General features: G+C 37.0%; 1 protein-coding gene across 3 annotated transcripts; it reads right to left on the bottom strand.

The window, feature by feature from the left end:
• Positions 1-50: 50 nt before the first annotated feature.
• Positions 51-13276, bottom strand: drc7 (dynein regulatory complex subunit 7). Of its 3 annotated transcripts, none has more exons than XM_087311950.1 (18): positions 13171-13276; positions 12920-13050; positions 9815-9989; positions 8806-8931; positions 8514-8708; positions 6909-7067; positions 6618-6836; positions 6408-6530; positions 5106-5178; positions 4892-5020; positions 4646-4774; positions 4349-4566; positions 3884-4099; positions 3254-3364; positions 3068-3178; positions 2790-2984; positions 799-938; positions 51-433 (listed from the first exon to the last, which is right to left on the bottom strand). In XM_087311950.1, exons 2-18 carry the CDS (start codon positions 13048-13050, stop codon positions 352-354), a joined length of 2532 nt encoding a protein of 843 aa, XP_087168076.1. In that variant the 5' UTR covers positions 13171-13276; the 3' UTR covers positions 51-351. The 3 variants fall into 3 exon arrangements, with proteins under 3 accessions (XP_087168076.1, XP_087168077.1, XP_087168078.1); XM_087311951.1 differs by having other exon boundaries at positions 51-429; XM_087311952.1 differs by lacking the exons at positions 4349-4566; positions 4646-4774; positions 4892-5020; positions 5106-5178.
• Between the last annotated feature and the right edge of the window lie 663 nt (positions 13277-13939).

Genomic DNA, 13939 nt, shown 5'->3' with positions numbered 1-13939 from the left:
TACAGAGTTGTCAAAATCTGCCAAATCCATAATTACATATGTCAATCTGATCAATTATGCAATGAAAACATTTATTTGGGTCATATGTTAGAGCAAGGTGTGTCCAAACTTGGTCCTGGGGGGCCGATGTCCTGGAGAGTTTAGTTCCAACCCTAACCAAACACACCTGAACCAGCTAATCAAGCTCTTACTATATATGCTAGAAACTTTCTGGCAGATGTGTTTAAGCCAGTTGGAGCTAAACTCAGCAGGACCCCGGCCCTCCAGGACTGAGTTTGGACACCCCTGTGTTAGAGTAATAGATGTTACATAATGCTGTCTCCAGATTTCAATGCAAGTACTCATCTTGAATCAAGAGTCCGTAGCCAACTTTGGATGTCTTTTTAGTGTCTCTTCCAGTGCCAGATATCTCTGAGGCGCTCTCTCTTTCTGTCTAGAAAAAGACACATTTACTGATCAGTTCTAAAGCAAAAATGTACAAGCTTATTTAAATTTAAAGCAAAACTGTACATTATCATCAGTTAGCATTAACCTTTTGACAAAGTTAATCTAAAAAATATCTTGTCATAAGAGGTGCCCAAACCCAATCGTGGAGGTCTGGTGTACTTCATATTTATTTCCAACCCCAGTTAAACACACCTAATCTTGCTAATTACGCTCTTTCTGGGTATACTAGAAACTCCCAGGCAGAGGTGTTGAAGGAAATTAGAGGCAAACTATGCAGGACACTATCCAGGCCTTCCAGGACAGAGTTTGGGCACCCATCATAAATGCATTGATCAGTAATTCAACGCTTACCGACTAAGTCTCAGTTTGAGAACATGGATCCTGAACATGGCTTCAGAGCAGTATTTGAAGTAGTCTTCCTCGTCTTCTGTGCTCATAGTGAGCTGGTTCTTCTGGTACCACAGCTGTTTCTTCTGTAGCTCTTCTGTCTCCTGAACAAGAAAAAGTTGAGGTTATTCTGCCCCTTTTGCCAGCAAGAAGTAAACTTATCAAGTACTATTGGGCCGAATCATCATAATCAACATTTTGATGTCTTGTTGGCACCCTGCTGTGACAGATCCTTCAAGACGCCTTCGAAGTCCATACTTTTTTGTTGGTTGTCTACGTGCTCTTGCAAAATATTTGGAACGAGATTCCACAAGACCTTTAGGTTGCAGGTAGACGGAATGTAATTTAAACTTGATGGTCCAGCACATCCCACAGATGCACAACTGGATTGGGATGTGGGGAATTTGGAGGCCCAGACTACCTTTGAATTTACCATGTTTTTCAAACCATTTCTAACCTATCCATGCAATGTGAGACTGTTGTCTGATTTCAGAAAGATGATCTACCCTGTGTTCACTGGAGGAAGTGTCTGAAAACAGACATTCTCAACCTTGTCCCCCAACAATGCACTTATTTATTTGTCTTAATCAAATGAACTTAAACCAAGTCAACTCTGTTTACCCTGATCTACCAAGACCATGTTAGATGATCAATGAGATCTAGCCAATATTTGGCTTAGAGTATATTCCATTAAAGGGACACCACATGTAAAAATCTAAGTCAGTAAAATTGTGTTTTGCCTTCTATTTTTAAACTTTATAGTTTTTTTTTATACCATTTATGTACTTTGTAAGCCAGAGGTGGCCATATTTGGCGGCTTGTACCATGAAGCTGAATTAGCTGCCTAGCTAGTTAAATTTTCAGTGTAGTTTGCACCAATCTTTGGTTTTATTGTAACAAATAGACGGCTGAACTTTAATCACTCTTCGTCATGGTATTATGGAGCAGCTGAGCCAACCTCATGGTATGTTAAACCCAGAATTTGTGCAAACAGGCCCCTGATACTAGAGGGCCCTTATGAGGACCCACCTCCCTGCAAACTTTGAATAAGGTCTATTAAATTAGACAGACATGCAGATTATCAACTCGTTAACTCCATGAACTGAACAATGTGCACCAAAAACTCATGCAAGGTGGTGCGTTCCCAGAAATAGGAAAATTTTTTTCTTTAATTTCTAATCAAACATCTCATCTAATTTTAATCCGCCTATCTGGGACGGGGGTAGCAGTCTTAAGGCCCGTTCACACCGATACGTTTTTTGCTTGCGTTTTCTGTCGACGTTTAACGCCTCGTGACTAAATAAAGGGCGTCAATGTGATCGTGCACACCAACGCGCGAAACGTCAGGCGCAAAAGCGTAATTTAAAAAAATAAATAAATGCCTCATGCCTGTTTTTTTTTTTTTTTGATGCGCTGCGTCAAAACCCTCTTCACCAATCAGGTTGGCTTTTTTGTTCACGTGCACGGAGCTGCTGAAGTTACTGTAAACAGCACTTGGAGGCGCTCAAGCGCAAAACTGTCAATACGAGCGCACGTTGAAGAAGATGCCCCGAGGCGATATGAACAAGCTGGAGCTGCTGCTTGAACCATCCATGCTTGTTCAAGTCACCAGTAACTTTAACAACAAGCTCGTGAACTTCCTCTCTTCCTCTTCTGTGTTATAAACGGGTGTTGGAAGCTAATAGTTGTGTAGCGCCATCTAATGACAAGGAGTGGTTTTGCATACTCTTCTGCTTGACGCCAGGTGTGTTTGGCAAGGGCAGGGGTGACCACATTTGATACTAGAGGGGTAGTGTCCTGCAGTGTTTCGGTCCAACCTTAATCAAACACTGGACAAGCTAATTAAGGTCTTACTAGGAATACGTGAGATTTCCAGACAGGAGCTGAAATCTGCAGGACAGAGGACCTTCAGAACCTATAGAAAGTGGTAAATTGTCTGGGTCAAATGAACATGCCTTTTCGAATCTGCCCTGGATGAGGTTAGCTTTGTTGGCGAGTTGTTGTTTAAATTCTGTCAAACAGTCTCTCTTCAGCTGAAGTGCGTCCTTGAGAGTGAGGGATTCTGTTTGTTCTAGTCGGGCCTGGAAAGGAGCCAAGAGGTCGAGCTCTTTCTCTTTCTGCCGCTTCTGCTTTTCCTTAGCCTTACGTTCCTGAGGAATGACAAGAACCAGGGGTAAGTGATATTATGGGTTAGTTTGACAAAAGCAACTGGCTGATCAAAGCCCTGATTCACCTTTTCCTCCATGTGCCGACGAGCAGTCTCGTTTCTTGTAGTGTTGTAGATGGAGATCAGCAGATCAGTATTACTGTCCTCCTTTTCTCTTGAAGAAAGGATGGACTTGACCTTTAAAAGAAGAAAAAAGATTTAAGTCCTCATAAGAGTCGAGACAAATGTTTTGCCATGCTCGAACTGTAATACCTCTTTTTCTGAATTTCTGATTTGAAGTTCAACATTCTCCTCATCTCTCATCAGTTCCAAAAGAATTTTGTAAAGCTGCAAGTCGTTGTAGGGTTTTGCAAAAGGATCAACCTGAAGATGCAAAATGAACAATCTATTAAACCATTTATAAACTGGGGATTCTCAACGCTGGCCCTTATCACCTTTAACTTCCAAATAATCTTGAAGGCCTTAATAAGGTGTTATTGATAAAGGTTGTAGCTCTGTAGGAAAGGGTCTCCAGGAAAAGGCTTAAAGACCACTCACTCGATTTCAAGGTATTGATGGTACCAATTGAGTTTAGTTTAAATCACACAGTTGACCTGAATATTGTTGGTGAATAAAGGGCCCAAATTGCAAAAAGAAAATATTTACCACCTCTATACACACCATTACCAGTTTGAACTGAATATACAGTTTCTGAAGTGTTGGATTTCAATGCACTAATGTAAGTAGACACACACACAAGATCTATTTGAGTTGCTGCCATGTGACTGATTGAACATATTTCTGTTAAACAGTCTAAAGGGTCTGCATCTATTAATGTCAGGGGAGCATAAATAAAATAAAAAAAATATCTTGATCTTGAACTCAACCAATGAAATTTCTGACCTGAAAGCCAGACACCATCTCAGGAGAAAAATCTTGTCCTTTCTGCGAGTTTGCTGCTGCTTTTGGTTTGATGAAGTTCATCCATGCTGGGATGATCCTGTCGTCCTCTAGATGATAGGTCACCTGAATCTTTCCGTCCGACATCTTGAAGTTCCTTTCAGCCACATCTTTACTTGCAGGTTTAGAAGGATCTCTGTGGAACCGCTCCTCCACACTCTGTTGGAGACGTTTGAATTGAATTAAATAACTTGTTCTATCTGTGGGACGGTTATTGCAAACAATACCGCTAGCAGTGCTCCTGGATTAACATATTTTGTTGATTTTTGACTTGTAGTCCTGTCTTAAAACTGCCTAAACAAGGGATCAGGTATAAATAAGATCAACCAAGAATTCTAAGATTCTAAAGTAACACTGGGTTAAACTGCTTGAAATTTAAAGGTCAAGCTTGTTTAGCTCGTACACTACCTTTATAGGCCTTTGATTAAGAGCCTCTCCAGCCCGAATCACTTTAATTTGTTTTCCATAAACAATATGACGATAATAGAGGAAGTCAGTCCGGTCTTCAAAGGTTTCAGTCATTTCAGATTGCTTCTCAATTCGTCTGGCTAGTCCATCGGTGCAAGTATGACCATAAAAGTCCATCTGACGCTCAGTCTCAGGAACTAACGTCACGTACCTATGGTCTAAGCAAAAGTAACATTTTAAACCGTTTGCTCAGGCAAGTTTTGACATCAGAAACTAATTAAATGTGTGTTTGATTACATTTAAGAGCATCACTTCTTCCAGGTCTAAAATGCTCAGTTGTCACATTGCTGTCTGTGTGTAGCTCCCTCTCCTCAAGATGATCACTTCGATGTTTGAACCATTCCTTTATAGTGTTGGGTTGAGTGCCTTAAGAAAGTGACAGTGTGTGTCTGATTTAACTAACTGCTCGTTTTTGGGTGAACAATCATTTCTACATGATTTCAAATAAAGTAATAAATCTGCTGAAGTCATTTAAGGTCTTACATTCAAGGTCTTTATAAGTGGTAAGTTTGGTCACCAGACCGTCTTTCAGAAGGTATGGCGCAAACTTCTCTAGCTTGGCTTTCCTGTACTGGAGTATTTTCGAACCCCCTGGATAACGCATTTCCATATCTGCAAAAAAGCAGAATGTGATTTATTAAATAATCCTTAGGAATTCTGGAAAATGGATGATAAACACAGAAAGTGAGGGCTTCACCTGGAGGTGGAATGTCTATTTTAGTCACCCAAGATGTAGGCATTTCAAATGCTTTCAGCTCATCAATTTCCTCCTTTAGAAGATAGGAATGTAGGTTAATAACTTTGGATAAAGATTCGGTCTGCTACTGGTACAGTAAGTTAAGTCAATAATGTTGTGGCCCACCTCAAGTTCTACTTACATCTCTAAGCAGAATTTAAAGCAGACCAGTAATTGTAAAATTCCCTAATCCCCACTTGAAGTTCCACTTCAAGGAAATGAGGGAAGCTTACATCCAAGGTCTTAAACTTGATTCCTAGAGGGCTGCAGGTCTGCAGTTTTGCTCCAACTATAATCAAACACAGATGATCCAACTAATCAAGGATTTCAACACTACTAAAGACTATTAAGCAGGTGTGAGTTGGAAGTGATTGGAGCGAAACCATGCAGAGCTGCGGCCCTCCAGGAATTGAGTTTGAGACCACTGGCTTAAATGGACATGATTCATGACCCCTTGATTTTGACCCGAGGGAACAAGTTTGCTTCATATGCACACTCCAGCACCCATAAGTCTCACAATGCAATGTGATTGGTGTTACAACAGTGTAGTTTCCAAGTGCCCAAAGGCATTCCATTTAATCCAATTCAGATGTTCTGGCAGTAGTGGACAGAGATGCAGGTCAACGAGATGTAGGAAGTTAGCAAGTCAAGGGAATAAAACTTGGACTGGAACGCAGCCCTAGTCATACAGTTTATATTAGCTGATCTCCACACAGCTGTTACATTCTGGCTTCTGTTACACTATCCCCACCCCCGCCCCCAAAACCTCACTCCCACGTCAGACACACACTTTGAGTGTTATTCGCATAAGTGTCTTCAGTATTGGAGGCAGGCTCACAAACTAGCTGGCCTTTATTACACTCACCCTCCTAAACCTCATTCCCACCCTGGTCATGGAACCAATGTAACCCTTCAGTTCTACTCGCACTACTCAAAGTGGGATTTAAACTGAAATAAATAATATGGGCGGCAGGTGTGCTTGCAAGAATCATAAAGTCTATAGCATCTGTTGCTAGTGCACCTCTTGATGGCAGTTGAGTGGGGTGTACATACAAACCTCTTACTAGCTGGCCCTCATTATATTTACCTACTCTAAACCTCATTCCCACCAGGGTCACGGCACCAACGTAACCCCTTAATTCTAGCGTCTCTGTTAGGGAAAGAGAAATATCAAGGTCTATCTACACAGCTTTCACTAGCTAGCCACATTACAGTGGCATTAAATTTAAATAGAAAAAAAAATAATGAACAGTCTTTCTGTACTTCCTCCTCGTCTTCCGGCTCTCGGGGTGATTTTTGTTCTGAAATCATTGATATGGATTGGCTAGTAAGTCCACACAGCATGTACTCCCACTTTGATAGATCACCCAAGTCAAACGTCATACTCTGCAAACACAAACAGACACGATAACCTTTACAAAGCTTGTCATCTTCACCCAAAACAATGTCACATCTACGCTAAGAGTTACTGACCCCACAACCGAAAGAGCAGTCTTGCTTGTTGACCCAGTAGTTTTGGTGGTTCCAGATGCTCTCAATACCCACAAAGTTCTCATTGGTGGTCGAATAACCCTTTCCTGTGAGAGGGTCAATAAAGAAGTTTTCAGGTATCTCACGGCTTCCCGAGAGCACCAGAACCCAGCTGTGAATCCTCAAGCCCAGAAGAGGGTCGTGCGGTGGACGTTCTTGCTCCTGTTCAAGAGAAACCGGTCAAATTTAAGGTAAAAATCAAACCGAGTTCCTTTGAAATACTCTCTGTCCGACCTTTCGAAGTCTCTCTTCCTCCTGTTGTTTCTTCACTGCATCTGCTTTAACTTTTGCTTGCTGTTTCTCCTCTTGATGTTTTTCAAAGGTGCTGTACAAGTCACGTGGGGGTTTTACAGAGTATTTGTTTACTGTCTTCTTTGGTTCCTCTGTATTATCCTGAGCAGATCATGCATAATATTGATAATGCATCCAGTTTAGGTTTTGGAAAGTTATGATTCTAGCATTACTGCTCAAGGTAATTAGTGGTAAAGCTGCATGCAGTCTACATGGGACAATATTTTTCAGGTATCTACTAATTCTAATCTGGTCTGATTAATTTATATAAAAATATATGGGGGTGGGAAATAAAAGAAAAGTTGCATGTAATAACTTTTCATTACTATTTAAGAGTAAAACAAATCTAATAAATAGCAGTATCTCAATTTACTTGAGCATTTTACATGTTTCTATTTTAATGACTATTAAAGTTATAATATATATGCATGACAGCATTGCAATGTGTAACTTCATAAATCATGTAAAATAACATCTGTAAAAGTAGTAAACTTAAATATTAAACTGTACACTCACAAGCTACTTTATTAAGTACACCTGTCCAACTGCTCGTTAATGCAAATTTCTAATCAGCCAACCACATGGCAGCAACTGCTTTAGCTCAAACCGAGCTTCAGAATGGGGAAGAAAGGTGATTTAAGTGACGTGGCATGGTTGTTAGTGCTAGGCGGGCTGGTCTGAGTATTTCAGAAACTGCTGACCTACTGGGATTTTTTACAAACAACCATCTATAGGCTTTCCAGAGAATGGTCTGAAAGAGAGAAAATATCCAGTGAGCGGTACTTCTGTGGGCGCAAATGCCTTGTTATTGCCAGAGGAGAATGGCCAAACTGGTTTGAGCTTTTAGAAAGGTAACAGTAACTTAAATAATCACTCGTTACAACTGAGGTCTGCAGCAGAGCATCTCTGAACACACAACACGTCGACAGTTAAGGCGGATGGACTACAGCAGCAGAAGACCACACTGGGTGCCACTCCTGTCAGCTAAGAACAGGAAACTGAGGCTATAATCCGCACAGGCTCAGCAAAATTGGATAATAGAAGATCAGAAAAATGTTGCCTGGTCTGATGAGTCTCGATTTCTGCTGACATTCAGATGGTAGAGTCAGAATTTGGCATCAACAATATCTGATTGCTGCTTCCAGCAGAATAACACGTCATGTCAAAAAGTGCAAATCATCTCAGACTGGTTTCTTGAACATGACAATGAATTCACTTTACTCAAATGGTCTCCACAGTCACTAGAACTCAATCCATTAAAGTCCCTTTGAGATGTGTTGAAAAAGGAGATTCGCCTCATGGATGTGAAGCCGACAAATTTGCAGCAACTGTGTGATGCTATCATGTCAACATGGACCAAAATCTCAGGAATATTTCCAATACCTTGTTGAATCTTTGCCACAAAATATTTAGAAAATTCTGAAGGGAAAAGGGGGTCCAATCCGGTATTAGTAAGGTGTACCTAATCAAGTGGCCAGTGAGTGTTTATCCTTTTTTTTTAACAGAAGATGCGCTTAATTATTCGGCTTGGAATCAGTCGGAAGATACCTGTTTTGGAGGCTTCAGCAAGGGACACTCCTGTCGGGACTGATCAAGCAGGCACATCTCTTTAGTGGCGTATCCACTGACGCAGTAAGCATTAAATCCTGCACCCAACAACAGACTACACAACACCATAGAGAACTCAAAACACGTGCCTCTCTGAGTCTGCAGAACTCGAGTTGGGGAGGACAGCTGCTTGGGCTAGAAATGAAATCAAAAAAACATGTTTTTGAGTATGAGATGCAAAAAAAAAAGCACAAGTCAAGATGGATCAACTTTAAAAAAAAAAGGAAAATACAAGTTCAAATGGTGGATCCAAAAGTTCCAGTGAGAGATAATCAGACACAAAACTGGCACATCCTTCCCAATCGTAAAGCTCAGGATATGGAAGTAAGGAGCTTCGCAAGGTGGTGCTTACAAACTTCTGAAAATATAGTGAAGAAATACATTTTTATATAATATGATTCATGAGTATTTCACAGTTTGTTATTAGAAAATTATCTACAAAAATGAATCAATAAGTTTTTTATTTATTTAATTAGTCTATGATGTTAATTATAAATATGCAGTTTAGGCATAAACTCATAATACAATTTGCATGTATTATTCTAGATTTTAAAGTCAGATTTTTTTTTATTACATTCATTTATTAACATGCAATTTATAGATTCATAACAATTTATAACTTTAATTAAAGGGGGGAAATTATATGTATTATAGTTCAGCAGTTTTACTGTAAATAATGCTTAATACAGTAATGTATCTTAATAATATTTGTGTCTTAATCATAGCTTGTAACCAAATTTGAATGTTTTTAATTACCAACTGTAAAAATACATTTATAGAAATGTATAAATAAATAATTGATATAATTTAAAATAATAATAATGGATATCATTTAAATTTTAACTATATGCAATTTAATAAATGCATAATACTATTTTTTGCCATATTCCAAAATTGAAGTTTTACAGTAGGTCTAAAACTAAACTAATCATAATTAAATTTGATAATTAATAAATACACACAATTCAAACTTAATCATTTATTCTATACTTAACTATAAACATTATAGTTATTTATAAATTAACAAATATATTTCCATTTATAATTAAGATATGATATAAAGCATTTTTAATCAGTTTATACATTTGACCCATCTACATAAATGCACTTAAAAGTGTATAACCTATATTAATTATTCATCATGCTGCAGGGTTGTGTTTTTCTTTTTTTTCTTCTTCTCATTTGTCTTGATATTCAGATTGCCTATAAAGCTGGATAATTGTCAGATTTGCTGTATGTACCTGAACACCACACTCATTTACAGGACTCAGCAGAAGTGCTTTTCTATCAGGATACAACAGCACAAACTGCTGACGGAAGTTTTCCGCCATGGCCAGCATGAGCGTCTCCTGTGAGGAATTCTGCTTGTATGAAGACGGATATCTTGAAAGATCAACTGGAGTTCTTGGTTTCATTCTGTATTACAATAAATAAGTATAACAATAAACGTAAGCAGAGAGGATAACTGTATCGTATACTAAACATAATAAAACGATGAGAGTGATAAACACAAATAACTTTTTTTAAGAAAAATATTAAAAACTTGAAATATTATTGATCATGATTTTCAAATTTTTAATTATGATTTTAATTTATTTAATTTTAAATTTCTTGTCATATATATATATATATATATATATATATATATATATATATATATATATATATATATATATATATATATACTGTATATATATATGTATATATATACACACAAACACAGCACAAAAGTATTAGGTGAAATTTTCGATCTTTTTCAAATGAGTTTCTTAACATTTAGTTTTAATAAGTAATTTATTTCGTCTTTAACATCACACATTTTACTAGATAAATTGCAAGTTGAAGGCTAAATTATTTTAACAAAGCAAGAGTATATGTACAATTGGTCAGAATTATTAGCCCCTCTTTGAATTTTTTTTATATTTCCAAAATGATGTTTAATAGAGCAAATAATTTTACAGTATGTCTGATAATATTTTTTCTTCTGGAGAAAGTCTTATTTGTTTTAATTCGGCTAGAATGAACGCAGTTTTTAATTTTTTAAAAACCATTTTAGGGACAAAATTATTAGCCCCTTTAAGCTATTTTTTCGATAGTCTACAGAACAAACCATTGTTATATATAAACTATTGTCCTAACCATAGTCCTGATCAAAACTACTAAATGTTTTTTTTAATACAAGATTTTAACTCGTTAATTGCAGAATTCATAAATGATGTCACTGATTTGGCGAAAGAAAAACATAAAATTTCTTATTTTCAATAAAAAAAGGAGTTGGACTGGATTTTTTAAACCTTGTGCATAAAAACAGGCGTTGTTTTTGTTTACTCCATGTAGTTCGGAGAGCTGAAATGCATATTTTGATTTTTACAGAGACACCAAGGTAAGGTCACACACTCATAGACACAAATACACACTTTAATTTGCTGTTATATGCCATATAAATCTATCTAAAGTGTTAATGGTGCCAACTGATGTTCAACCTTAGAAATGACAAACTTTACTTCTTCCCAACACATCATTATATAGTGTCATAAGCCACTTTTCCACTATGGTGCTGAACCGTTCTTTATGTGGAACCATGCCAAACTGGACCAGACAGTACGGATATGGTTTCATTTTCCACTGTCGTGCTGCAACAAAGCTCTTTGAAATGTTACATAAAACACATCAGTAGTTGCCTTGGTAACGTAATGTAAACGGCTCCCTTTGTACAAAGAAATTTTAATAATAGCCAACACTAGTTTTTTTCATTTTAATATGTAAAAGCGAAAGCAACCGCATGACTTAACACTTACATTATGCCGCTCTCTTGTTTGGGCTACAAGTCACAGCACCCCTATTTATTTAGAGGTCAAATGTTGCGAGGCTCTGGGCAAGCTTTACTTGGAGTGAAAAACGACCAAAATGTATGGTGATGAATGAAAATGATTGGAGGGGAAATAAATAATATATTTCAAATATCCGTACAGAACAGAAAACAAAACAATGATAATGTAACAATAATAGTGCATTTGTATTATAGTGGCAGAAATATATTTTCACTAATAAGCACTTTCACTAATAAACTATATAGCACTTAAATAATTTCATATTTAACAATCAATTAAATTACACAGCAGTTTCATATCAAAAGTTTATTAAGATATAAAATAAACTGCATTTTGATGGTAAAATATAACCTTTTAAGCGATGTCTGTTATTTGTTTCAGTATTCAAACATTAAATAACGAATGCATCAAGGTAAATAAATAAAAATTAAATAAATTTGACCTCTTCCCAACAGGGAAAACCACCAACAATCAAAAGTGCGTGATTATATGATGTCATAGTTTGCAATTAATAAATGTGATTAATGGTAGTCAATGGGGCAGCCACAAACAGTAAATTAGGGAGAGAGAAAATCTTCTGCTGCACAAAAACTAACATTAAATAATAGGCAAGGTTGTTAATAATATTTTACATGTCCAAGACTGTGATTAAATGTTTTTTTAAAAATCCAGTGTACAATTACTTTTTATATAGAAAATAAGTAATTTTGTAGGGGGTTTTCACCATATCAGTGACATCATTTATGAATTTGGCAATTAAAGAGTTAAAATCCTGTAATTTTATAAGCAATTTAGTAGTTTTGATCAGGACTGAGGTTGATTAACAGACTTATGCAAAAATTAATAAAGAAAAAATATTAATCTGATGCACTTTTACATCAGTTTATTTCATTGGATGTTTTCATCACTAATATAAAAAAGAACAGTACATTTATTTTTGTTTTTTAATTTCAAAGCATTTTCTCCAAAATATGTCAAATAAAGATTTATTACCAAAAACCATTCTGCTAGCTGAAACACAGAGAACGTTATGACCAAATTATGACTCAAAATCACCCCAGAGTGGATGAAAACATTCTTAACATACATAAGGGACACAATATTAATTCGATTTTCTTTTAACATTTATAAATCTTTCAATAATAACAGAAAATATCCTAATCATAAAAACCTGTTATATGGAGAATTTATTTGTTGAGTGACCTAAAATAACACTGACCTGGACATGTTCCTAACACGTTTTGCACAGATAAAGACAAACAAGTATAGTGTAAAACAAACAACAAGCGCGACCCTGTTCTCTGTGCACTAATGTACCCTGTAGTTTTTTTGTTAAAGTGAAACAGTTTGACTTTGGTCTACTAGCCCACAGTTGATACACCACTCATGTTTATGGCTAATGATTACAAACACTGTAAACAGCCAGCGTCCATTTACGAGAAGCCCCTGTGGAGAAACGCGAGCTTTCATGAACACACGAGTTTGCCACATGCTGATGAACTTTAATAACCTCACATGTGTGGAAGGTCTGGAGTCAATCGTATGTTATTATTAAGGCTGCTTTCAAGTTCCCGAAACCCCTTCTTTTCTTCATCATCTGTCAGAGTCGCGTCTTCCTCACTCTCCATCTCCGGTAACACTTCCATCTAATGAATTAATAAAGCAATAATTATACAGACAGACGAGAGAGGAGAAAGCAGGTCGATGACTGAAACATTAAACACATACATCTTGTTACTTTTACAGTTAGCAGTTTAAAGACTTACTGTTTATAAAAGTGAATATACGTCCCTAATCTAAATTAACTGATAAACAGTAGATTAACGTAACGAGCGGCAGGAGCGTGAAACTTTTGTTTATGTTGCGCAATTTAGTTTCCATGGCGAGGGGAGACGTGACGTAACAGCGCGGGGTGGAGTCAGCTTTTGTGTTATTTTGAATTCATTTTAAATTGTTACATTTTTAAATCAGAATAATAAATCTTCAAGTGGATCCAGGACTTTTTTACTGTATCAGACTTGAAAAGCTGAGATGCTCACTCTCTGGCTCACTAGATTCCTTTTATAAGAGTTGAGATTCCTTTCTTGACTAAGTTACACCAAAGGCCTGCCTATTACATCTGCTGCTGGCAACCTGTAACTTCTACCATTTTATTAGAAGGTTTTTTTTTTCATTATTATAATTATTATTTTAATTATTATTATTTTTACCATCTATATCCAGCTATTATTATTCATTTATTTATTTTATTTTCGGCTTAGTCCCTTTATTAATTTGGGGTCTCCACATGGGAATGAACCGTCAACTTATCCAGCATTACGCAGCAGATGCAACCCATCACTTGGAAACATCCATACACATTCACTCACACACATACACTACGAACAATTTAACCTACTACCCAATTCACCTGTACTGCATGTCTTTGGACTTGTGGGGGAAACCGGAGCACCCGGAGGAAACCCACGCCAACATGGGGAGAATATGCAAACTCCACATAGAACTGCCAACTGACCCAGTCGAGGCTCCATTATT

The sequence above is a fragment of the Danio rerio genome, chromosome 25 (assembly GCF_052040795.2).
Source record: "Danio rerio strain M-AB ecotype USA chromosome 25, GRCz13ab, whole genome shotgun sequence".
Classification (NCBI taxonomy): Eukaryota; Metazoa; Chordata; class Actinopteri; order Cypriniformes; family Danionidae; genus Danio; species Danio rerio.
This window is presented reverse-complemented; position numbering and strand designations above follow the sequence as displayed.